Source organism: Natrix helvetica (assembly GCF_964273705.1).
Source record: "Natrix helvetica genome assembly, chromosome: 1".
In the NCBI taxonomy this organism is placed as follows: Eukaryota; Metazoa; Chordata; class Lepidosauria; order Squamata; family Natricidae; genus Natrix; species Natrix helvetica.
This window is the reverse complement of record NC_138548.1, coordinates 366571482-366597469: the sequence shown is the minus strand read 5'-3', so window position 1 is coordinate 366597469 and position 25988 is coordinate 366571482. Positions and strand designations below refer to the sequence as shown.

Genomic DNA, 25988 nt, shown 5'->3' with positions numbered 1-25988 from the left:
CCAAGTTGCAGGCAGGTGGCAGTCAGCAGAAGTAGCCTGCAGTACTACACTCTTAACCACTGCGCAGTATGAGTTTTGCCTGGCACTTTTTTTCCTAATAAAAGCCCCATTTCATCCACATCGAATATTTGCTGAGGCAAATAGCAGTTTTCCGCAATTTTATTGAGGGCTTTTGGGAATTCCTTGGCTGCATTCTCATCCACACTTGCCACCTCGCCACTCGCTTTCACATTATGCATAAGCCTTAAAATGTGTTTCTTACAACAAACCTGTTTTCAGCAGAACCTTCACCAACCTCCTGTCGCAAGTCATGAAATAAAGTCTAAGCCTTCTCCTGGGTCAGCATTATGCTCAGAGGCACACATCACTGGTGCTATCTTTGCTCTACCTGCTGAGTAGCTTCTCTATCTCTTCCGCCACTTTTCCACTCCTTCTGGTTACCGTGGATTGCATAGGCCAGGGGTGTCCAAACTTGGCAACTTTAAGACTTGTGGACTTCAACTCCCAGAATTCCCCAGTTGAAGTCCACAAGTCTTAAAGTTGCCAAGTTTGGACACCCCTGGCATAGGCACATGAACCTTTTCCATGTTCTATGATCTTCACTGTGTACTTAAAGATCATTACAGTAATTCATACAAGAACATGCCACATTCCTTATCTTCCCCTACTCTATTTTCTTTAGCATCTTTATCTTTGTTGGATTGTCATGGATTGGAGCAGCTTGCATTAATCCCTTCTCCATTATCATTCAAGTTTAATTTCACACATTCAGTACCTATAGGTCACACCAGTCACCAAACTACTAAACAATGAACAGTGAGCAATCAAAAAGAGCAGGAAAGGATTACTTTAAAGCATACCACATACATATGCAATGAACCACAAACTAACCCTTTCCCAGCTTCTCTAGCTGTCTGTGACCTAGGTTGGAGTTGCAGGTTTGTTTGTATCACTAAAAGTTTGTAACTCAAAAGTTTATAAGTAAAGCTACGACGTTCCTCTACTAACACTAAATCTGAAATTTACATAGATTCTCTTTCAAATGGATCTGTGTATGGCAAATTAGGTCATTGCTCCGCCTGAAGCTCTTTCCACATTCAAAACATTTATACGGTTTCTCCCCCGTGTGGATCCTTTTATGGAAAGTAAGGGAACCACTATGACGGAAGCTCTTTCCACACTCTCTGCATTTATATGGTTTCTCTCCTGTGTGAATCCTTTTATGTCTCAACAGGGAACCATTTTCACAGAAGCCCTTTCCACAGTCCATACATTTAAATGGCTTCTCCCCTGTGTGGATCCTTTTGTGTTTCATAAGGGATGCATTTTCACAGAAACCTTTTCCACACTCCCCACATTTATATGGCTTCTCCCCCAAATGGATCCGTCTATGGAATGTAAGAGAACCACTATGAATAAAGCTCTTTCCACACTCTCTACATTTATATGGTTTCTCCCCTGTGTGGATCCTTTTATGGGAAGCAAGGTGACTGCTCTGAATAAAAATCTTGCCACACTCCAGACACTTATACGGCTTCTCCCCTGTGTGGATCCTTTTGTGGGAAATAAGTTTACTCTGTTGGCTGAAGCCCTTTTCACACTCCAGACATTTATATGGTTTTTCCCCCGTGTGGATCCTTTTATGTCTCATAAGGGACCCGTTTTCGCAGAAACCCTTTCCGCACTCTATGCATTTATACGGCTTCTCTCCTGTGTGTATCCGTTTATGTCTCATAAGGGACCCATTTTCACAGAAACCCTTTCCACACACTGTGCATTTATATGGCTTTTCCCCTGTATGAATCCTTTTATGTCTCATAAGGGACCCATTTTCACAGAAGCTCTTTCCACACTCCATGCATTTATACGGCTTCTCCCCTGTATGGATCCTTTTATGGGAAGTAAGATGACTGCTGTTAGTAAAGCCCTTTCCACACTCTCTGCACGTGTATGGCTTCTCCCCTGTGTGGATCCTTTTATGAGAAGTAAAGGAACTCCTTCGACAGAAGCCTTTTCCACATTCAAGACACTTATATGGCTTCTCCCCTGTGTGGATCCAGTTATGGGAAGTTAGTTGACTGCTATTAGTAAAAGATTTCCCACACTTCATACATTTATATGGCTTCTCTCCTGTGTGGATCTTTTTATGAGAAGTATGTTGACTTCTATTAGTAAAGCTCTTCCCACACTCCAAACATTTATATGGCTTCTCCCCTGTGTGGATCCAGTTGTGGGAAATAAGTTGACTGCTGTTTGTAAAGTTCTTTCCGCACTCTGTGCATTCGTATGGCTTCTCTCCTGTGTGGATCCTTTTATGAGTAGTAAGATGACTGCTATTGGTAAAGCCCTTTCCGCACTCTCTGCATTTGTATGGCTTCTCCCCTGTGTGGATCCTTTTATGGGAAGAAAGATGACTGCTCTGAATAAAGCTCTTTCCACACTCCGCACATTTATATGGCTTCTCCCCCGTGTGGATCCTTTTATGTTTCACGAGGGATGCATTTTCACCAAACCCCTTTCCACACTGTCTGCATTTATATGGCTTCTCCCCTGTATGGATCCATTTATGAGATGTAAGGGAACGGCTCTCACTGAAACTTTTTCCACATTCCATGCACTTATATGGCTTTTCCCCAGTGTGAATCCAGTTATGGGACATAACCTGACTGCTTCTTTTGAAGCTCTTTCCACATTCCAAGCACTTATATCGCTTCTCTTCTGTATGGGTCTTTTTACAAGATGTAAGGGACCCATTTTCACGAGGAAGGGTGAAAGTCCAATTGAAATTGTTTCCATTGTCTCTGGATATATAATCTTCTCTTTTGATTTCTGTTGGATTGTGTTCATTTACATCTAACTTGTCTTTCAATAGGTTTACATTTTTCCCAGTATATTTTTTCTTTATTTTTCCTTGTGGGACAAGAAAGTCTTGCATCTGAGCATCAATGGAAGATAAACTTTCCAGATTCCAATGATTTGTCTGGGTTCTTTTATGACTTTCCACTTGAATTTCAGATTTCTGCATTTCATCTCCAACATTGAATACTTGAAATGGTTCCTCAGTATCTTTGTTCTCTTGCCCATTATTACCTTCAAAGGAAAAGAGAAATGAAAATGGTAACTAAGTTAAGGGAAAAGATCAAACTGTAGAAATCCTATGAATTTCCTAATGATATTTTGGCAGATTCCAATATATTATAATATGTTTGTTTATAATTATCCATACATGTTTCACCCAGTCAGCTTTGAATTAAGGAAGAATCACGTAAACATAAGATACCGTATTTTTCGAAGTATAAGATGCACCTTTCCCCCCTAAAAAAGAAGGAGAAAATCTGGATACATCTTATACAATCAATAAAGCATTTTTGGCTTACCAAAACCCCACCCCCTTCATGTGCAAAGGGTTTGGGAGACCTACAAGTGCTCCTGGGGGCTGGGGAGGGCAAAAATATTATCATCAGAAAAATTCAAGGTATATAAAAGTACAACATAAGAGAGAATTTGAATCATAATTGTGAAGAAAGGATGAACATGGAATCGCTAAAACCTATAAACAGGTTAAAATGTATGATAAAATGGGCAAAGGGGTTTTGTCATAATATATAAATGTAACAATGGGGAAATATGTGGTTGAAAGGAGTGAAATTTACATTACGTAGTAATCTGGAAATCTAGAAAATTTTGGATTGATGTAGAGAATTTTAAAGATCAACACTAAACTGAACAGCTTGCCTCCAGAAGTTGTGAATGCCCCAACACTGGAAGTCTTTAAGAAGATGTTGGATAGCTATTTGTCTGAAACGGTATAGGGTTTCCTGCCTAGGCAGGGGGTTGGACTAGAAGACCTCCAAGGTCCCTTCCAACTCTGCTATTGTATTGTATTGAAATTAGAACATTTTCTGTTGGTACTACTAAACTGACAGCTAGAAAACTGTTAACTATGATAACTAGCAATACTATTATATCCATAAAGATGGAAGGACTCTGAAAAAACTACAGTGGAGGAATGATTGAAGATGACAGAATTAACAGAGATGGCTAAATCGAGTTCTTTGATCTGAGAAAGGATAATATTTACATTTATTAGTGACTGAAACTCCCTGATGGGGTTTTTGCTGAAAAAATTAAAAAAAAAACTCAGTTTGTGATTTATGGGTATGAAGAGTACAACAAAGGATAAATTTTGGAAAGGAAACAATGATGTAACCTTAAGCAATAAAAGCTATAATATAATTGCATTTATAACTGCTATTAAGATGATTGGAAGACACTTCTTTATTACTTTTTCATGTTTTTTCCCCTTTTCTTGGTTTTTTTTTCCCTATTCACATTACTTTATCTATTTCTGCTTCAGCATTTGCATTGTTTTTATTCTGATTTTTAAAAATAAAATCAGAAAAATAAAGAAGTAGCTGATGGCATTCAACTGCAGAATGTCTTCCCAAACACTATATTGGGGAGAAGACTTACCCAGAGGCGTTCCTGTGATTTTTTAAAATTTTATCATACCTTTTTTCTTATTCATTAATCACATTATCTTTATTTCCTCTTCAAAAATTTTATTGTTTTTATTCTGATAAAATTGCTGGCATTTTCTTACCCAAAGAGGCCACGTTCCTATGATTTTCCAGCATGACTTCTGAATGGAGCATTTTTTGGTCAGGATGCAGCTGTGACCACTCCTCGTTGGAGAAATACACAGCCACCTCCTCAAAGGACACCAGACTTTCCTTAACAGGGGAGAAAAACAGAATACGTCCAGGAGAATATGCAGCATCTATCCCATTGTTCACAAGTTCCCAAAGCAAAAATATGCAGTATGTCAGTGATGGCTAACCTTTTTTTTGTCGTGTGCTAAAAGCGCCCATGCACCCATAATCCAATGACCGTGCGACTCCCCTGTGCGCCCTGCCCTCTGCTTGCGCATGGCCCTCACATGCCCCCTGCACATGCGCGTGTGACACTCACATGCCCTCTACCCCCTACGCATGCGGCCCCATACATACACATGCAACCCCCCCACCCCGTGCATGCATGCACGTCTCTCGCATGCGCTCCACTCCCTGCGCATGTGCAGCAGAGACCCGAAAACCAGCTGGCTGATGGGAGGCGTGCGCACATGCGCGCTGGAGCTGAGGTGGGGCGACGGCTCAAGTTCCCTCAGAGAGGGATCTGCCATAGGTTCGCCAGCACAGCACTATGTGCTTGGTAGGATTCTAAAGTAGGGTTGGGAAAGAGGACAGAGACCAAAGGCAGTGACTGAAGAAATATTTTGGGCAGGTTTTATCAATTTAATTACACCACTTTCCTTCTGGAGCTATCTATTATCTATCTATATCATCTATCTATCGATCAATCGCTGTCACTACCCATTCACCCATATCTCGTCAAAGATTTTGAGATTCCGGAGAGACTTGCAGATGGGCCTTGGAAACCCTATCTACCAATGACTCCAATCCTTCCTGTGTTTCCAGAAGGAAACTGGGGTGTGTGGGGCGTGTGAATTCTTTCTTGCATTTCAGCAAAAAACTTATGGTGTCAACTTGAATCTTCTTTGCTCAAGAACAAGAAAATATGCAGGCCAAAACAAGAGGGAACAATGGAAGGAGACAGTGCTGTATATACACCAGTATGACTTCCTAAAGGAAAGGGAGAATACAAATTTAATGAATTATTTTTCTAATCTTACTTCAGTTGGAGGTTCAACCACTGTTTCAGCTCCGTCATAAAGATCAGAAAATTTCATTCTATGTTTCTCTGTGAGGAAGACAGATATTGAAATGCACAATTAACAGGAGTAGGTATTGTACAGAAGACAAAAAGAAGATAAGATAGCAGGGATCTCTTGGGGAATGGGAGACCTTCATTACCTTTTGAGGTAACTTGACTTGGATCTTCCTGGTGGTTCCTCCTAAAAAGTAGCTCCTGATGGGGATTTGATGGATTATTCCTTCCCTCAGGATCTCTGATCTCCACAGAGGAGGACTTGAAATAGGAGGAAGGAGAAAAGAAGAATTAACTGACATCAAACATGGATTCTTGTTCTATGAACACAATAGCAAAGCTCCCAATATCCATCAATGACACTGAGGGAGAAATGATTGCAACAACGTCCTACAAGAATTAATAAAATATCAATATTAATATTGTTGTAATAGATTTATCAGCATTCAGCTAGGGAGGACAATATGTTTACATATGTGTTAGTTTTTTAAACATACTTTTTTCTTTCTTTAAAAAAATGGTGTTTTGTTTTTAAACTTTTTTTGAATTATATATGTGTGTGTGTGTGTGTGTGTGTTGTATTTGTGCTGATAAATAAATTTATCAGCACAAATACAACACAAATATAAAAAGGCAACATTAAAAATAAAAATATGGTTTTCTGCCTGGATGGTCCTCTGTAATGAGCCGAAGGACAGGAAGGGGGAGTAGTGAGCTCCCTCCCATATTTGGGCATACCAGGGGTTGTAACACAAATACACACACACACACACACACATATGTATTTGTGTTACAACCCCTGGTATGCCTAAAGTCTCCCTTTATTTATTTATCAGTACAAATACAACACAAATATAAAAAGGCAACATTAAAAATAAAAATATGGTTTTCTGCCTGCATGGTCTTCTGTGATGAGCCGAAGGACAGAAAGAGGGAGTAGTGACCTTCCTCCCATATTTAGGCATACCAGGGGTTGTAACACAAATACATATACATATATAGATATTGTAAAATATCTTCAAGTAGTCTGAATGCCAGAGACGTCTGGGAGGGAGGGGTGAAGAATTCAAACGCATTAATCCCTTCTGGAGTCCGAAACAAAGTTTGCTCACCTGCAACTCGACCTGCTCCTTCTGCTCCTCTGCCTGGCTCAGGAGGAGGCCTTCTGCCAGGGCCACCGCCTGGGAGCTGGTCCCAGCTCCACACTCCCGCACCCAGCATTCCATCTCTGGGGGCAGAAGAGCCAGGAACTGCTCCAGAACAATCAGGTCCAACATCTGTGCCTTGGTGTGCTTTTCTGGTCTCAGCCATCGCCTACATACATTATGGAGTCGGCTGCAAAGTTCTCGGGGACCCTCAGCCTCCTGGTATTGGATGAAGTTCCAGGGCTGAACTTCTGAATGGAGGATGGCTTCCTCCTCCTGGATTATCTGCCCAGTTCTTGTCCAGAGCTTTCCACACTTCCCAGGTGGAACAGCTGAAGAACCTTTTCCAGTTCTCTCATTTTCTAAAGGATGTGTCTCCATCCTTTCCCTGTCCTTTAACATTGCTCCAATAGGGTCCAAGGAATGTTGTGGATCTCCAACTGCCTTTTCGATTATAGGACCAGTCCTACAGTCACCGGAATGATTGCAGGCGGCCATTCAGCTCTTTTCCTCCAAAGAGATAATTCTACCCGCGACTAAATCCAACAAGCTTCCAGTTTCTGCACCTGAGATGCAAATGAAAATCAATCCCAAGAATTAGAAAGTGGAGAATTTAACAACTGAACAACAGTCATCCCAGTGGAAGAAAGTATTTTTGTAAACTGTTATAGGACTGCAGTGGCACTAGTTTAGTTTAGTTTTATTGGATTTATATGCCACCCTTCTCCCAAAGGACTCAGGGCAGCGTACAACATTAAAAAACACATATCACAAAAGTTAAAAGGAAATTAAATAAATATCCCCCCCAAAAAAAAACCCCAATTAATATGACAATAACATTTTAAAAATTAGATAAAATTAACAGGCCAGGCCGGCTTGCTGGAAAAGTCAGGGAGGTCAGGGATTATGCGAAGCTCCGGGGGGGCAGGGGCAGCTCATTCCAGAGGGCACTAAGCAGATAGGTCCTGTTTCGTGCATGTAGCGCGGTGCATTATTTTTCTTTACAAGAAAGGACTTGTACAGGAAACCTAGATCTATATTGACCTCCAAGCAGGGTTCACACAACCTGCCAATTCACCCCCCCAAAAAAGGTGAACAAACCATGAAAGTTCGATTCACACCTAATAAAATGCCAGGAAATGACCCTGGTTGAAGATGCCCCTTTTTTCAGGGTTCACACAACCTGCCCGGAGCCCCAAAGGGGTCATCCAAGCGCAGGGACGGGTAGGAGGCAGCTGGAGAGGTCGCCCCGCTTCTCTCCCCCTCCGGTGATAGGCTGCGGAGGGTCGGGGAGCCTGGTGCGAATCCTGCCTCCTCCTCGCCCGGCTTTTCTCCTCTCCTGCTGGGGCTTCGCAAGGCCGACCCTCCCCTCCCCCCCGCTCGGGCTCTTCCACAGACACGGAGCGGGAAGGGACCCCCGGATCCCCCGCCGCCTTCCTGGGATCCCCGGTTCTTCTTCTTCTGATGCTCTCAATCTCCGATTCACCTTGCATGGACAAGGCGGCTGGGGAGCATGGGATCAGGAGTTGAAGCTGGACCGGCGGGGGAGGTGTCACTGCCTCCTCCGCCTCCCTTTGCCCGTAAAGAGCCTCCCCGCTCTCACCCGGGGCACGTCCGGACCTCCCCCCACCAGCCTCTCCGCCTCCTGCGGAGCCCCAGGGGTTAAGGAGAGCGAGTGCACGGTCCTAGAGCGGCTAGCGTTTGTGACGTCACTCCCCTGGCAGACTCCTCTGGAAAGCCAACCGTGACTTTGGCCTTCCTGTGGCCCAGTGGGGAAGCCCTTGGTGTTCCTTTCTATTGGCAGAGGGTGTCCCCTGGTGGATTGTCTTTGCAATGCCAGGAGACCCTGCAAAGGGCTGGAAAGGGGACTGAATGGAGGGGTGGGAGGAAAGCGCACCTTGGCGTGAGGGGAAGGCAGGGATGATGGGCATGGGAATAGAAGAAAGGCCACTCACAAGGATTCCCTGTCTGAGAAAGGCGGCAGCATCTCCAGTGGTTGCAGCTTCTCCATCTTCCTCTCCTTCGTGTTCAGGAACATCTGGGAAGATGGAGAAAAATCTCTCTGGAGGATCCGAACTATCTTCCGGCAATAACATCTACCCTGAAGGCTCCGCAGAGTTTGGAGGAGGCCTCAAAAAGGGGCCAAATCCTGTCAGAAATGGCAGAAGAAGAGGACCTGAAGCCTCTCTTGGAAACATAGCTTGTGTATGTTTGTGGTTGTTGCAAACTCCCGCCTGAAATGGAGAAAGATAGGGCTGGCGGGACACAGCCAGGGAAGCCACAATCAGAAAAACGGAAATTTATTGGAAACACAGCATGCCACCACCACCCCCTTTCCCATCCTTCCCACTTGCTTCACAGCATCCGGACCGATGCCATCCAGAGGAGTCAAAACAGTGGATATGGGTCAGGACTAAGGACTACTAAGGAAGAAGATGTTGGTGACAGCAAGGAGTCAAACTGGACGTGGAAGATGGGAACGCTGCAAGCGTAGTAGTAGTGGCAGTGGTGGCGGCATCAGTTCACTTGTGGGTTTTCTCAAGCCACACAAATGGGTGAATGCTTCTGAGTTGGAGGGGCATCAGCTATGTTATGCTTGGCATTGCTCGGTCTTTTCTGAGGGAGGGAGCCTTGGGTGAGGATGCTAGGCTGGGATGGGAAAAAGGACACTGTCAAGCTTCAAAAGGGCGTCTTGCGGTTGCAACTATTATCGAGTCTCAGCTTGCCAACGAACTACGGGTAGAGGGAAGGGAGAGATAGAACATGGGGCCAGACACCAAGATGTCGGCGTGAGAACCAAGGTTTACCAGAGCCAAAAGACTTTCCCACCAGAACAACTGCTTTGGACAATGTGACTTGATTTAATTGGGGGGAGGGAGAATTTGAACTTTAACTATAAAGGAGAAGGGACTTTTCCGCCATGCCCCCACAGCCTCTGGAACATCTTTTAAAGAGTCTTAAAACCTGCTCAGCTGTTTCCTGCGGGGACATGATGGAGACACTTTTGGCTGCAGGCGGTTGGTGCAGTGACAGAGAGAAGGCACTACTACAGCCCCACTCAAGCCTTTAATATTTAGTCTGTATTTAATTCTTGTAATTTTAATTATATTTTTAATTACAATACAATACAATAGCAGAGTTGGAAGGGACCTTGGAGGTCTTCTAGTCCAACCCCCTGCCTAGGCAGGAAACCCTATACCGTTTCAGACAAATAGCTATCCAACATCTTCTTAAAGACTTCCAGTGTTGGGGCATTCACAACTTCTGGAGGGAACTTCTGTTCCACTACTTTCAAACAAGATTTATTTGTATCCCACTTTTTTTTTTTACAAGCAACTCAAGGCAATGAATGCATTTAATATCCCTTCCTCTTATTTTTCCCAAAACAACCACCCTGTGAGGTGAGTTATGCTGAGAGTGAGTGATTGGCGCAAGCCACCCAGCTGATTTTCATGGCTAAAGCAAGACTTGAATTGGAAATGTTATTGCTTTCAAAAGTACTAACACCTACATTTTTATATTATTTATCTTCAACTTTGAAAAATGTTCAAAGGTAGCATGGATAATATCTATTTATGAATAAAACAATTCCTATGGTGTGGTTATTTAGTGCAGGTTAAATACTGAAATTTTAAAATAGTATTTAAGCATTACATAGAGTAGGATATCTGTAAATGCTGCAATAAGAAATCAGCAGGATATCATACAGTCCATGTGTGCATCATGGACTCTGTTACTCAAACTCCTGCTGCATAAGCAGTTCAGAGTCAGTACCACATAGCAAACCAAAGCAAAATCCAACTTCTATATAATCATTACAGGTCAATGTGCAACTTGTTTTTCTTTACTTATACTACTAAACACGAACAAAAAGACAAGAAATTTCCTGTTCCACTGATTAATTGTTCTAACTGTCAGGAAATTTCACGAACAAAAAGACAATTTCTAATTGTTTATATATTTCCATTATTATTACATTGTAAACTGCTTTGAATATTGAGATGGGTGGCGTGTAAATGTAACAGATAAATAAATAACCTTTTGCTGGTATATCAGCTTTGAGGCACCCTATAAGGCAGAGGTCCACAACCTTTCTGGCTTGGCGGACCAGCAGGGAAGGAGAGGGGATGGTTCTGTGCATGCAGCTCCATTTGCGCAAGCGGTGGGCACGTAAGCATGCCTCTCACGCAAGTGGAGCTTTGTGGACGAGCATGTGCATCCACCACTCGCACAAGCGAAGCTGCACACATGGGCGCTCTTGCCCATTGCTTGCGTGGCCTGTTCCAAACAGCTGATACCAGACCAAGGCCTGGGGGTTGGGGACCTTGCTATAAAGCACCATGAGATCCTAAACTTGAAACAGAATAAAGGACATTAACGCAAAGATGAAGAAAAATAGTTTTATTTTCAGCTGCTTGTAAATTCCCCATTGCTACACTCACAGTAATGAGAAGGAATAATCTTGAGCAAGATGAAGAGCTGTAGCCACAACAATGAGGTAAAAGAAACCTTAGTCTGGGCCAGAATAGTAACCTGAGAAATAATCTGAGACAAAACCTTCCTTGGTCCTCATTACAATAAAGAGGGGATAGCACATCTAGTCTGGCAAGATTCTGTTACTATAACCTTGTAATAAAAGTATTAGTATGCATGTCTTTGATTTCCTAATTTGATGTACCTTGAAGGTCTCTTTCTCATATGCACACGCAATAGAATTAGTAAAAGATACCAATGTTTGAATTTTTCCTCTTTCCCTCTCTTCCTTTCTCCCTCTTGTCAAAAGTCAGGGATACTCAGTGGAATGGAAATGAAAACAACTCCATTGCAAAAGATCAAGCAAGAAGTCACTGGGGAGCAAAATAATATGAAAGTAAGAAAAAATGTTTCAGAAAACTACTTCAATTCCTCCTGATCAAACAGTAATGAGAAGGCAAACGTCTTCTGAGATGTAAAAGTGCCAAAAAATAAGCAGGCCCTAGTGGCTAAGACACTGAGCTCGTCGATCAGAAAGGTCAGCAGTTCGAATCCTTAGCGCCGCATAACCGAGTGAGCTCTTGTTACTTGTCCCAGCTTCTGCCAACCTAGCAGTTTGAAAACATGTAAAAATTCAAGTAGAAAAATAGGAACCACTTTGGTGGGAAGGTAATAGCGTTCCGTGCACCTTCGGCATTTAGTCATGTGGGCCACATAACCATGGAAACATCTTCGGACAGCACTGGCTCTTTGGCTTTGAAACGGAGATGAGCACTGCCCCCTAGAGTGGGGAACGAGTAGCACATATGTGCAAGGATAACCTTTATGCAGAAGCAGGGAATCTATTTCCGTCAAAATTGAAAAATGCATTCTCTGCCCGAACCCTACATACAACAGATTTCCCCCCCTTTCATGATATTTGAGCTTTAAATTCCATTTCCACTATTTGCCTTTCCTTTCTTCATTTTGTAATTGTAACTTTTTCTTCTCCCCACAGGGAGAGGTCCTCAGGGAGCCTCTTTTTGAGGTAAAATTTATGGGACATCCAAGTGTCTCAGTTTTTTCTTCATTTTGGAATGGATTTTCTTTCGATATCCCCCCCCCCCCCCCCCCGTTCCACGCGCATTATTTTCCTTGCTTCAGGCAACCATTTGTTTTTGCCAATTATTCTTAAGCACCCAGAACTGAGAATTTGAGAAGGACAACTGCATATATTGAACTAAAGAAATAAAAAGCGATAGAAATCTCATATTTTCCTAATCCGAAAATCTTTCTTCCCTCAGGGAGACTTTGCCACCTATCTCAGTCAGGCTACTAATGAGAAATCCCTTCCCTCCTACTCCCAAGGCCATCATCCCCGCCCCCTCCCTTCCCCTCAGACGCGCTCCTCTTTCCCGCCCTTTCTACAATCCTTACACTTTCCAGCAAATCCAGCAGGAGGCGACTTTTGCCAAGAGAAGGGAACTCCCTGCGCTTCCCAATTGGTCCACTGGAGGGCGAACGTCACGGCTGGCAGGGGAGGAAGTGACATCACAAACGCTTGCCGCTCTAGGACTCCGCACTCGCTCTCCTTAACCCCTGTGGCTCCGCAGGAGGCGGAGAGATTGCGGGAAACTCTGGAGGGGGCAGATCCAGACGTGCCCTGGGTGAGTTGGGGGCTCTTCCCGTGCAAAGGGAGGCGGAGGAGGCAGAGACCCGCGCCTGGCCCTCCTCCGGCTTCAACCCCGGGTCCCATGTTCCCCAGCAGCCCTCTCCCTGCAGGGCGGGAAGCGAAGCTCTACAGCAGCAGCAGAAGGAACGGGGATCCCAGGGAGGCTGCGGGGGTCCGGGGGTCTCTTCCCTCCCCGTGTCCGGGGAAGAGCCCGTGTGGGGGGAGAGAAGGGTCGGCCTTGCAGGGGCCCAGCAGGAGAGGAGAGAAGCCAGGCGAGGAGGAGGCAGGATTCGCACCAGGCTCCCCGAGGGCCCGATCCTGCCTCTGGAGGGGGAGAGAAGCGGGGCGGTCTCTCCAACTGCCTCCTTCCCGGCCCTGCTCGGGGATGGGGGGAACTTTGGCCCTGCGCATGGATAACCCACTTGGGGCTCCAGCCAGGTTGTGTGAATCTGCCTGCGTGTCAGAGGGAGACGCGTCTCCCCAAAGGACGCTCTGAAGATGGGAAAGGGGGCATCCTCAACCAGGTCCCACCTTCTGACATGTCACTGGAGGTGAACTGATCTTTCATGGTTTGTTCACCTTTTGGGGGTTTGGCAGGTTGTGCGAACCTGGCCTAGAGGTAAATAATAATACAATAGTAGAGTTGGAAGGGACCTTGGAGGTCTTCTAGTCCAACTGCCTGCCTAGGCAGGAAACCCTATACCGTTTCAGACAGATGGCTATCCAACATCTTCTTAAAGACTTCCAGTGTTGGGGCATTCACAACTTCTGGAGGCAACTTCTGTTCCACTGATTAATTGCTCTGTCAGGAAATTTCTCTTCAGTTCTAAGTTGCTTCTCTCCTTGATGAGTTTCCACCCATTGCTTCTTGTTCTACCCTCAGGTGCCTTGGAGAATAGTTTGACTCCCTCTTCTTTGTGGCAACCCCTGAGATATTGGAACACTGCTATCATGAATCCCCTAGTCCTTCTTTCTATTAAACTAGACATACCCAGTTCCTGCAACCGTTCTTCATATGTTTTAGTCTCCAGTCCCCTAATCATCTTTGTTGCTCTTCTCTGCACTCTTTCTAGAGTCTCCACATCTTTTTTACATCGTGGCGACCAGAACTGAATGCAGTATTCCAAGTGTGGCCTTACAAGGCATTAGAAAGTGGTATTAACACTTCACGTGATCTTGATTCTATCCCTCTGTTTATGCAACCTAGGACTGTGTTGGCTTTTTTGGCAGCTGCTGCACACTGCTGGCTCCTATTTAAATGGTTGTCCACTAGGACTCCAAGATCCCTTTCACAGTTACTACTACTAAGCAAGGTACCACCTATGCTGTACCTGTGCATTCCATTTTTGTTGCCTAAATATATCTAGGTTTTAAAAAAGAAGCTCAGAGAAGTAAGAACATGGATTTATTAGGCAATCCAAGTGCTTGATGGAAATTTATATCATATTTTGCAATACAGAGAGACATGCGCACACAGCGGAAGAAATAGACACACACACACACACACACACACACACACAACCTCAGTCACTTCAAACCTACACCAGATCAGAAAAAAATATTTCACTCCATTTGGACAGGTGTTGTGCAATAGTTAAATCTACACCTTTTAATTCTTGGAATTAATTTTCTTTCCCATCTCAGATACACAAAGTGGAGTCATTTGAACTTCTTACCATATGAAATTATCTCTTGGGGGCAGGGAGAAGAGCTGAAAAGCTTTCTGCTGTCATTCCGATGGATACAGGATCGGCCCTATGAATGAAAAAGCATTTGGAGATCCACAAGATCCTATGGACCCATTTGGAGTTGCGTTTCAGGACAGAGAAAGAATGGAGACACAACTTTTAGCAAGTCAGGGAACTGGAAAAGGTCCTTTTGCTGTTCAGTCTGGGAACTGTGGGGAGATCTGGACAAGGACTGGGCAGAAGATCTTGGTGGAGGAAACCATCCGCCCTTCCGAAATTCAGCCTGGGAATTTCATCCGATACGTGGAGGCTGAGGGCCCCCGAGGACTTTGCAGCCGACTCCAGGATTTTTGTAAGCGATGGCTGAGACCAGAAAAGCACACCAAAGCCCAGATGCTGGACCTGGTGGTTCTGGAGCAGCTCCTGGTCCTTTTGCCCCTGCAGATGGAGGGCTGGGTGAGGGAGTGTGGAGCGGAGACCAGCTCCCAGGCAGTGGCCCTGGCTGAAGGCTTCCTCCTGAGCCAGACAGAGGAGCAGAAGGAGCAGGTCGAGTTGCAGGTGAGAGACCTTCATCTAAGGCAGGCCAGAAAGGGTTTGAAGAGACTAAAGTACCATATTTTTTGGAATATAAGACGTACCTTTTTCCCTCAAAAAAGAGGGTGAAAATCTGGGTGTGTCTTATATACTGAATACAGCATTTTTGGCCTCCTGAAACCCCACCCCCTTCGCAAAAATGGCCGTGCATATCTTTAGGAGGCTTTCAGAGTGCTCCTGGAGGCTGGGGGAGGCCAAAAATGAACAAAAATGGGCTGTTTTTTGCTTGTTTTTGCCCCCCCCCCGGAGCATTCTATAAGTCTCCTAAAGGCTATCCATGCCTTTGTTTTTGACAAAAAACGGGCCTGCTTTTGTGAGGCCTGCCGAGTGCAAAAACTTTTTTTTTAATTTCCCTCTTCAAAATCTTGGTGCATCTTATACTCCGGTGCGTCTTATACTCCAAAAAATATGGTATGTGTTTGAATTTTTCAACCTTCCTTACCACACTTTTCTTGCCTTTCATAATACATGGATTTGTTTCATTAATTTTTTGTAGATATTGTTCCATTATAGCAACAGCACTTAGACTTATATACCACTTTACAGTGCTTTATAGCCCTTATCCATTTTGGAAGTTATATTTGGCATAAGTGTTCCTTTCTTTCCAGCACCACTGATGTCATTGAGGGCTTTGAAGTTATGTTTGGAGAAAAAGAATCTACTTCATGTTGTTTGATATCCTGTGATTCTTTTTTTTCCCCTCCTGCCACTTAAGTCCTTCAATATGGAGATCAGAGATCCTGACAGAAGGAGGAATCCATCAAAACCCTTTCAGGAGCTGTTTTCCAGGAGGATCCTTCAGGAAGATCCAAGACAGGACACCTCAGAAGGTAAACCAAGGTCTTCCCATTCCAGTGGTGGAACTCAATTTTTTTTACTACCAGTTCTGTGGGTGTGGCGTGGTGGGCGTGGCAGGGGAAGGTTACTGCAAAATCCCCACTCCCTCGCGATCAGCTGGGACTTGGGAGGCAGTGAATAGATGGCGACGGGTCCAGTCAGAGGTGGTATTTACCGGTTCTCCGAACTACTTGAAATTTCTGCTACCGGTTCTCCAGAACTGGTCAGAACCTGCTGAATTCCACCTCTGTCCCATTCCCCAGAGAAATGCTCTTTCTTATTTTCTTTGTCCTATAGAACACTTCTCCCTATTCCTTCAAGTATGCATCTTAAAATTCTGTCTTCCTCGCAGTGAAACATAGAACGACGTGTGGCCTTTATGGTAGTGCTGAAACAGTGGATGACGCAGCTGAAACTCAAGTAAGAGCAGGAGATTTATTTTATTAAGATTTGTATTCTGTCTTTCCTTTTGGGAAGTCAGTCTAGAGTACATAACAATCTCCTATTTCCCCCCCACGTCTGTTGACTTGGACGTTTTCTTTTTTTCCTGAGCGAAACAGATAGGGGAATAGAAGATTCAAGTATTGAATCTTCAAGATTCAATCTTCAGGATTCAGCCAGGTTAGCTTCTTCTAAAGTCTGCGTTGGAGATGCATTGTTTTGTTATTTCAACTCTTGAGTTCCTTATGGGGAATTTTTTTAAGTCTGATTTTTAACTCTCGTTGCACTAGCTGCCCTCCCTACTTTATACTTAATGTTTTAAAAAATGCCTCAATGGATAAGAGCAGCAGCATCATAAGACCCATTCTTTTGCTAGTTCTTTTAACTTCTAAGTTGCTTCTCTCTAATCAAGGAGAGAAGCAACTTAGAACTGAGGAGAAATTTCCTGACAGTTAGAACAATTAATCAGTGGAGCAGAAGTTGCCTCCAGAAGTTGTGCATGCCCCAACACTGGAAGTCTTTAAGAAGATGTTGGATAGCCATTTGTCTGAAATGGTATAGGGTTTCCTGCCTAGGCAGGGGGTTGGACTAGAAGACCTCCAAGGTCCCTTCCAACTCTACTATTGTATTGTATTGTATTGTAACTTCAAATGGAGCCATGTTGTTCAAAAGTAACTAAATACTCACACATTTTTAAAAAGCCTTGTTCACAATGAGTGATAAGAAATATAAGCCCATCTGATTAAATGATTATGCAGACTGTTAAAATCCAATGAAGGTGGCCAGATAAGACTTGCAAAGTTATTCGCAATCCACTGATTTGCGCCATGATTTGGACCCCAGATCTTCCAGCATTTTCATGAAGATGATGAACATGGACAGAACTGATTCTTTCGGGGACACCCTAAGCCAGCCGTTTCTTGGAATTCGGGAAAGAATTCCCCCAATTTCCTTCTGCAAAGTCAGGAAGAACTTGTGTTTCTGAGGGGCCCATCTGCAAGTTGATTTTATCCAGATTCTGACAAGAGTATGATGATTGATCGCTGGATGGGTGGGTGGGTGATGGATGGAGGGACATAGATAAACAGATAATTAGGCGGGCAGGACACGACTTCGCAACTAACAACAATAAAGCCGGCAGATAGACAGATCGATCAATCAAGAAGGAAACTGAGGCTCCATTCACTGAACGGCACTGAAAGTCCTACAGAATCAATCAGTGAGGGATCCTTGGTGGTCCCTGAGCTCGGTGGTTTTCTTGCAGGTATTTCATTATCAAACTAGGTAACATCTTCACCAGCATTGATGATGTTACTTACAGTAGTTTAGGTAATGAAACATCTGCAAGAAAACAACCAAGGTTAGAGAGCACCAAGAACCCCCTCATCTCAACCTTGAGCTACAAATATTCTCCTTTATTAGGATCAATCAAGTGGATAAAACCTGCCTGAAATATTTCTTTAGTCAAAGGCTGTAGGCCCGTGATGGTGAACCTATGGCACGCATGCCCAAAGTGGCATGTGGAGTCATGTCGGCTGGCATGCACAGCATCGCCCGTTCCTCTTTTGGGTTTCTGGCGCGCATGCGCACACGACGATCAACTGGCGTGCCTGCGGCAGTGCCAGAAACCAGGAGAGCTGGTCTTCCGTTTTCCAGCGCAAGCATGTGCGCCAGCTAGTAACTGGAAGACTTGCTGGCTGGCGTGCTTGTGCGCACCAGAAACTGGAAGTTTGTTATATGGGGCGTGCATGCCCCCTGGGCAGCTCCTCTTAGTTGTGGCTCAGAGGAGTGCGCATGTATATGCAAAGTGTGTGCGCAGGCGTATGTGAAATGTGCATATATGAAGCATGTGCACACACAAGATGTGCTCCCTTTTCAGCACTCGGTGTCTTAAAGGTTCGCCATCATTGCTTTAAGCTCTTTCCATTTTCTCACCTAAAGCTTGGAATTCGACCAAGCAGACATTTAATTTAGCCCATAGCTTTCCTTTGGGCATTTGTAGACAATGGGGCAGATCTTACAAATCCTCATGGGATTGTTTCGTTCTTCTTTTTCTTTGTTCAGAAGGGTCCTCTGTCCTTCGAGGAGGTGGCTGTGTATTTCTCGGAGGAGGAGTGGTCTCAGCTGGATGCTCACCAAAAAACGTTGCATTGGGAAGTCATGCTGGAAAATTATAGGAACATGGCCTCTCTGGGTAAGGATTTGGTACTCCATAATCAGAGCATTTGGGAAACATTCCGTAATTAGATGGCATCAGCTTTTTCTCATGGTATATGTCCTCTGGGAAGGATAAGAAGCAATCTGGCCTTCTCTTGCTCCGACGAAGGAAAGAGGTCAATGACTCTCTGCTTTGATGCTTCTCATCTGCTGAATTTTAAATTCATCATACGTTTTAGCCTCTAACTCCCTAATAATTCTTGTTGCTTTTCTCTGCACTCTTTCTAGAGTATCAATATCTTTTTTTCATATCATGGGCTCCACAATTGGATGCATAGTCAAAGTATGGTCTTACTAAAGCAATACATAGCAGTACTAGTACTTCATATGATCTTGATACTATTCCTATGTTGATGCAGCCCAGGATTGTGTTGGCTTTTTTGGCAGCTTCAACACACGGTTGTTCATATACTGCTGGTTCATATTTAAGTGGTGGTCCCCTAGGAATATAGGGATGTGGTGGCTCAGGGGCTAAGACGCTGAGCTTGTCAATCAGAAAGGTCAGCAGTTCGGCGGTTCGAGTCCCTAGCGCCGCGTAACGGAGTGAGCCCCCGTTACTTGTCCCAGCTTCTGCCAACCTAGCAGTTCAAAAGCATGTAAAAAGGCAAGTAGAAAAATAGGAACCACCTTTGATGGGAAGGTAACAGAGTTCCATGCACTTATGGAATTTAGTCATGCCGGCCACATGAACATGGAGACGTCTTCGGGCAGCACTGGCTCTTCGGCTTTGAAACGGAGTTAAGCACAGCCCCCTAGAGTTGGGAATGACTAGCACATATGTGCGAGGGGAACCTTTACATTTACCTTTACCCCTAGGAATCCTAAATCCTTCTCACAATTCTTATTATTGTTGATTCATGTGCCACTTATTCTATACATGTACATTTGGTTTTTCTTGGCTAAGTGTAAAACCTTTTCTCGCCACTTAATTGCATTTCATTGAAGAGGGACTAGTGTTCATGCCTATCTTCTAAAGTGTTGGCTTTCCTCCTACTTTGGTATTGTCTGCAAAATTGATAAGTTTACCTTCTATGCCCTCATCTATATCTTTTATGGTATAATCATAATTATTAATTACTAGATAATTTAAATTAAAAATTTGATATTTACTGTATTTTTTTGGACGCACCTTTTTCCCTCAAAAAAGAGGGTGAAAATCTGGGTGCGTCTTATACACTGAATACAGTATTTTTGGCCTCCTGAAACCCCGCCCCCTTTGCAAAAATGGCTGTGCATAGCCTTTAGGAAGCTTCCAGAGTGCTCCTGGGGGCTGGGGAGGGCAAAAATGAATGGAAAATGGGCCATTTTCTGCTTATTTGTGCCCTACCCCAGCCCCAGGAGCATTCTATAAGTCTCCTATAGGCTATGCATGCCCTTTTTTTGACAAAAAATGGATCTGTTTTTGCGAAAAATGTGCCTTTTTTGCTCGTTTTTGCCCCCCCCCCCAGCACTCTACAAGTCTCCTAAAGGCTACGCATGCCCTCTTTTTGACAAAAAATGGGCCCATTTTCGTGAAAAAACGGCAGTTTTGGGGAGGTCTGCAGAGTGCAAAAACTTTTTTTTTTAATTTGCCTCTTCAAAATCTTGATGCGTCTTATACTCCGGTGCATCTTATACTCCAAAAAATACGGTAATCCAATATTTTTGGTTTTATATACATATTTTATATTTTTAGCATTTTGAAGAAATTACTACTTGGTTGTATTTCACCCTTATCCTGGTCAGTGATTGTAATAAAAGTTTGATTTCCTGGATATTTCTCATGATTCTTCCGTAATTCAAGCTGACTATGGATTAGATTTGAATATGTATTAATAATTATCAAGAAAAAAGGATGCTATAGATCTTTTCAGGCTGTTTTAGGTTTTTTCAGAATGTTTAAGATGTTTTCAAAAAAAAAATTGAGTCATAAATATAGAAATTATATCTGTGTCTGTGCAAGCATGAAGAAGTTCAAGATATTGGAACAGTGGAATTTGGCAGAGTTCCATAAGGAAATTCTTAGCACTTCCCACAGTTTGATCTTTTCCCTAACTTTGCTATTGTTTTCATTTCTCTTTTCATTTGAAGGTAATAATGGGAAGGAAAAAGAGGATTCTGGGGAACCATTCCTAATGAACTCCTCTGGAGACAGAACAGAGAAGCCTGCAATGAAACTAGAAAGCTACGAGAGAAGCCACTCAAATGAGTGGAACGAGGAAAGTTCATCTTCCATTGATGCTCCAGTGCAAAACTTCCTTGCTGAATGTGGAAAGATAAAGAACAAAGATTTTGGGAAAAGTACAAGACCTTTCAGTGGTAAATTAGATGCAAATGAACATTATCCAGCCAAAACAAAAGGAAATGATTATATATGTACAGACAATGGAAAAAAATACAATTGTACTTTCATTCCTTCTCATGGAACTGGATCCCTTACCTCTCCCGAAACGATCCACCCAACAAAGAAGCCATATAAATGCATGGAGTGTGGAAACAGCTTCAGTCGAAGGAGTTACTTTACTTCCCATAAAAGAATCCACACGGGGGAGAAGCCATATAAATGCATGGAGTGTGGAAACAGCTTCAGTCGAAGGAGTTACTTTACTTCCCATAAAAGGATCCACACAGGGGAGAAGCCATATAAATGCATGGAGTGTGGAAAGAGCTTTACAAATAGCAGCCACCTTACTTCCCATAAAAAGATCCACATGGGAGAGAAGCCATACAAATGTTCAGAGTGTGGGAAGGCATTCTGTGAAAATTCATCCCTTATGAGACATAAAAGGATCCACACAGGAGAAAAGCCGTATAAATGTGTGGAGTGTGGAAAGGTCTTCAGTCAAAATAGTTCTTTTACTTTCCATAAAATGATCCATGCAGGGAAAAGACCATATAAATGCATGGAATGTGGGAAAACCTTTATTCAAAGCAGTAATCTTACTTGTCATAAAAGGATTCACACGGGGGAGAAGCCATATAAGTGCAGAGTGTGTGGAAGGGCGTTTACTAACAGCAGTGATCTTATTTCCCATAATTGGATCCATTCAGAGGAGAAGCCATATAAATGCATGGAGTGTGGAAAGACCTTTATTCAAAGCAGTCATTTTAATTCCCACAAAAGGATCCATGCAGGAGAGAAGCCATATAAATGCATGGAGTGTGGAAAGGGCTTCAGCTACCACAGTACTCTTACTTCCCATAAAAGGACCCATACAGGAGAGAAACCTTATAAATGTCTGGAATGTGGAAAGAGCTTCTGTGAAAGCGGGTCTCTTACTGTTCATAAAAGGATCCACACAGGAGAGAAGCCGTACACATGTATGGAGTGTGGAAAGAGCTTCTATGAAAGTGGATCTCTTACTGTTCATAAACGAATCCACACAGGGGAGAAGCCATATGAATGTGTAGACTGTGGAAAGGGGTTCTGTCAAAAAGCTTCGCTTATGAGACATACAAGGATTCACACAGGAGAGAGGCCATATATATGCATGGAGTGTGGAAAGGGCTTTACTAATAGCAGTCATCTTAATTCCCATAAAAGAACTCACACAGGGGAGAAGCCATATAAATGCCCGGAGTGTGGAAAGGGCTTTACTAATAGCAGTCATCTTAATTCCCATAAAAGAACTCACACAGGGGAGAAGCCATATAAATGCCTGGAGTGTGGAAAAGGCTTTACTCAGAGGGGTAATCTTAATTCTCATAAAAGGATTCACACAGGAGAAAAGCCATACGAGTATACGGAGCATGGAAAGAGCTTCAGGATGGCCAATGACCTAATTTCTCATACACAGATCCATTTGGGTGAGAACCAATGTAAATTCCAGAATTAATTGGTAAATTCAATGTATGAGGGACATACATTGGCTCAGTGGCTAAGAAGCTGAGCTTTTCAATCAGAAGGTCAGCAGTTTAGTGGTTTGAATCCCTAGTGCCACGTAACGGAGTGAGCTCCCGTTACTTGTCCCAGCCTCTGCCAACCTAGCATTTTCAAAGCATGTAAAAATGCAAGTAGAAAAATAGGAACCACTTTGGGTGGGAAGGTAACAGAGGTGGATTGCTCCTGGTTTGACCGAACCGGTAGTGGCGGTGGCGGGAGGCATGCGCAGAAGCGTCGCGCACAAGAGAGCACACGCGCACACAAGCGAACCGGTAGTAAAACCAGCACAAAACCACCACTGGAAGGTAACAGCGTTCCGTGCGCCTTCAGAGCTTAGTCATGCTGGCCACATGACCACGGAGACTTCTTTGGATAGTGCTGGCTCTTCGACTTTAAAATGGAGATGAGCACTGATCCCTAGAGTCGGGAACGACTAGCACATATGTGCGATGGGAACCTTTACTTTTTACCTATATATTTCCTTCTTTGTATACTGAAGCTCTAGAGTTTTGAGTCTGACCATCATAACCCGTAACCCCAGGGAGATGAATTTACAAATAAAGCAAATTTTTCCCTTAAGTTTGTACATCCTGGTTTCCAACTGGAAATAAAAATACAAGAAAATTGGCATTTTAATCTTTTCAGATCTAGTCTACGCAATTTTATGAAGATGGTTTTATCGTGGGCTTTTTTGTACAAATGAATTTCCTGCTCCCCAGTTTTTTGTTCTTCCCATCTAATGATGATCTTGGGAGGGATCCACTATCATTTCTCATAGTTTAAACTTTGCTTCCTTTCCTTAGTCACTTGTTTTTCTCCTCTGTTTTTCATTCCTTAATCTGTTTACAGTTTATCAGAGGACTCTACCTTTCTCTCAAAAAATATTAGAAATGTTGTAGCAGAGATTCTGGGAACTGAAGCAATACTATAATTCAAAGGGAATTCAAATTCTGTTGATATACAGATGGAATGTGATTATTGCATTTTCCAACTGAACAATTCTGATATTAAATTAAAAGTGACAACTAAGGATTTGTGCTTTAAATTTTGCATAATTTTCTCTGTGTTTTCTGTCTCATCCCAAGTTAGGGATACTCAGTGGAATGAGAATGAAAGCGACCCCAGTGTGCTGACATTGCAAATGATCAAGCAAGGGGCACCTTTGGAAATCAGTGAGGACCAAGACAACATGAAATCAAGAAACATTACAAAAAACTGTTTCAGCTCCTCCTGATCAAATAGACAGAAATGAGAATGGGAACCACCTCTGGGATGTGAAGATACCTAAAAAACAATCCAATTTGCATCCACGGTGTAGAACCAAAACCTAAAGCAACCAATATGAATGCAGAAGCATGGAATCTTTTTCAGTGAAAAGTCTCTCATGATATGGGAATATTGTCACATATGTATAAATACAGAGTGTGAAGGGTTTCAGGATGAAGAATTATTTTCACAAAGGTGTCAGAATGACGAGAAGCCCCCCAAAATACATATACAAAACACTTTTTCAAACATTAGGGCCTTATTTCCTTTGTATGTGGACTAAGATGTCTACATTTGATTTCAATAAAGTCAAGTAAACACCAATGACATGGATACATTCCAGGCATGTATTAAATTCTTTTTGGCTGTATTAATTAGCATCCAGTTAGTACGACGTAGGGTTTTAACTTTGTACACTAAAACAATTTACATTTGTACAATAAAGCAGCTTTTGTGGGAAAAAGAAATGCTGTCTATCTTGTATGTATAAAAGCCAAATACAATACAATATAATATAATACAATAGTAGAGTTGGAAGGGACCTTGGAGGTCTTCTAGTCCAACCCCCTGCCTAGGCAGGAAACCCTATACCGTTTCAGACAAATAGCTATCCAACATCTTAAAGACTTCCAGTGTTGGGGCATTCACAACTTCTGGAGGCAAGCTGTTCCACTGATTAATTGTTCTCACTGTCAGGAAATTTCTCCTCAGTTCTAAGTTGCTTCTCTCCTTGATTAGTTTCCACCCATTGCTTCTTGTTCTACCCTCAGGTGCCTTGGAAAATAGTTTGACTCCCTCTTCTTTGTGGCAACCTCTGAGATATTGGAACAATGCTATCATGTCTCCCCTAGTCCTTCTTTCTCTTAAGCTAAACATACCCAGTTTACCAAACATACCACTCACTCATCATGAAATATCCAGAACTGTAAAGCCTACAAACTTGAAATTCGGCACATATGTTCCTCTTGGCTTCTGGGTTTGATGTGACCATCAGATCATTAGTATTTCTTATACAGTATTATATTAACACACAACGATGCTAAGGAGTTAGACATTCTATTCCCCCTCCCTACCTGAAATGAACTCTGTCCCAACTGCCAGTTGCCTTATATGGGCGTGGCCAGCGTGTGACTCATCCGGGCTGGAAGTTTAGATGTTCTACTCCCCCTCCCCACCTGAAAAGAATTCTGTTCCAACTGTCAGTTGTCTTATATTAACACGCTGTGATGCTAAGGAGTTACACATTCTACATTAATTTTCAAGCTTTAAGTGTCAAGACCGATCGTAGCAAAACACGGGTATCCAGCTAGTGTGCCATATGTTTGGATTGTGTATGATAAGAAAAACCCTACCAATTACACATGAAATTTTTGGAAGGGTTTGAGTAGGAGACAAATTTCAGGGTTTCAGGGGTTCCTGCTGGTTTGAAGCTCTTTATTCAAATGTTGCTCTTGGATGGTTCGGGGTCAAACTAAAGAAAAAGTTACTATTTCCATTTTGGTGTCCTTTTTTAATTAGAGAAGTGGAAATCAGATTGTTATAAAGAACTTGGATAGCTAAAAATGGATGAAGAAATTAAATTCATTCTTTTTAAATGGAGCTTCTTAACCACTTTTACCCTTCATTTTAAATTCTTTGTTTTACTAAGTAGCTAAACCTCGTTTTTGCTTGCCTTCTTACTTCCAGATGCAGAGGAATCTCTTCAAATCACTGGAGTTTTCGGTTCTTTCTGCCTAACACAAAATTTGTACCTTTTCTTTTTATTCATAATGTAAACATTCTAGTGGCCTTAATTTCTTCAAATGGTCTTCCCAGTCATATTTCCTGAGATGGATTTCCTACTAATCCCTATATTAAAAAATGGGGGTTTTCCCTCATGGTATCTGAAATTTATATTCTTTTCCTGCCATTTTCCTTTATTTTACAATTCTAAATTTTCTCCAGTCACAGATGAGACACCATTTTCCCTTCTTTATTTCTCCACCAATGTGCCTCCTTGCAAGGTAAAATTCTGGAAGATCCACCAGTTTGAACTTTTCCTCCATTTTTGGGAGAATGGGTTTTTTTTATTTCTTTTTCTTCCGCAT

At 42.9% G+C, this 25988-nt stretch overlaps 2 protein-coding genes across 4 annotated transcripts; one reads left to right on the top strand and one right to left on the bottom strand.

Annotated features, from left to right (window-relative positions):
- Positions 1 to 1007: 1007 nt before the first annotated feature.
- LOC309384773 (uncharacterized protein) lies at positions 1008 to 8493 on the bottom strand. Of its 2 annotated transcripts, none has more exons than XM_081938524.1 (6): positions 8359 to 8493; positions 6840 to 7438; positions 5874 to 5988; positions 5693 to 5760; positions 4604 to 4733; positions 1008 to 3090 (listed from the first exon to the last, which is right to left on the bottom strand). In XM_081938524.1, the coding sequence occupies exons 2-6, from the start codon at positions 7368 to 7370 to the stop codon at positions 1010 to 1012; spliced, it is 2925 nt and encodes a 974-aa protein (XP_081794650.1). In that variant the 5' UTR covers positions 7371 to 7438; positions 8359 to 8493; the 3' UTR covers positions 1008 to 1009. The 2 variants fall into 2 exon arrangements, with proteins under 2 accessions (XP_081794650.1, XP_081794649.1); XM_081938523.1 differs by lacking the exon at positions 8359 to 8493 and adding an exon at positions 7994 to 8346.
- Positions 8494 to 12873: 4380 nt separating this feature from the next.
- Positions 12874 to 24354, top strand: LOC309384783 (zinc finger protein with KRAB and SCAN domains 5-like). 2 transcript variants are annotated; one of them, XM_081938562.1, is made up of 7 exons: positions 12874 to 12991; positions 14641 to 15242; positions 15994 to 16108; positions 16468 to 16535; positions 18621 to 18750; positions 20844 to 21071; positions 23721 to 24354. In XM_081938562.1, exons 2-7 carry the CDS (start codon positions 14754 to 14756, stop codon positions 23867 to 23869), a joined length of 1179 nt encoding a protein of 392 aa, XP_081794688.1. In that variant the 5' UTR covers positions 12874 to 12991; positions 14641 to 14753; the 3' UTR covers positions 23870 to 24354. The 2 variants fall into 2 exon arrangements, with proteins under 2 accessions (XP_081794688.1, XP_081794687.1); XM_081938561.1 differs by having other exon boundaries at positions 20844 to 22559.
- Positions 24355 to 25988: the final 1634 nt, after the last annotated feature.

What these genes read in the sequence shown, in the direction of transcription:
- LOC309384773 (XM_081938524.1), bottom strand. Translation starts at nt 7,370, where the DNA reads ATGGCCGCCTGCAATCATTCCGGTGACTGTAGGACTGGTCCTATAATC. An exon ending in AGGAGCAGGTCGAGTTGCAG is followed by an intron (nt 5,989 to 6,839) that starts GTGAGCAAACTT and finishes TCCTATTTCAAG; the next exon opens with TCCTCCTCTGTGGAGATCAG. An exon ending in TGGTTGAACCTCCAACTGAA is followed by an intron (nt 4,734 to 5,692) that starts GTAAGATTAGAA and finishes TCCCCTGTTAAG; the next exon opens with GAAAGTCTGGTGTCCTTTGA.
- LOC309384783 (XM_081938561.1), top strand. Translation starts at nt 14,754, where the DNA reads ATGAATGAAAAAGCATTTGGAGATCCACAAGATCCTATGGACCCATTT. An exon ending in AAGACAGGACACCTCAGAAG is followed by an intron (nt 16,109 to 16,467) that starts GTAAACCAAGGT and finishes TCTTCCTCGCAG; the next exon opens with TGAAACATAGAACGACGTGT. An exon ending in TCATACACAGATCCATTTGG is followed by an intron (nt 22,560 to 23,720) that starts GTGAGAACCAAT and finishes TCTCATCCCAAG; the next exon opens with TTAGGGATACTCAGTGGAAT.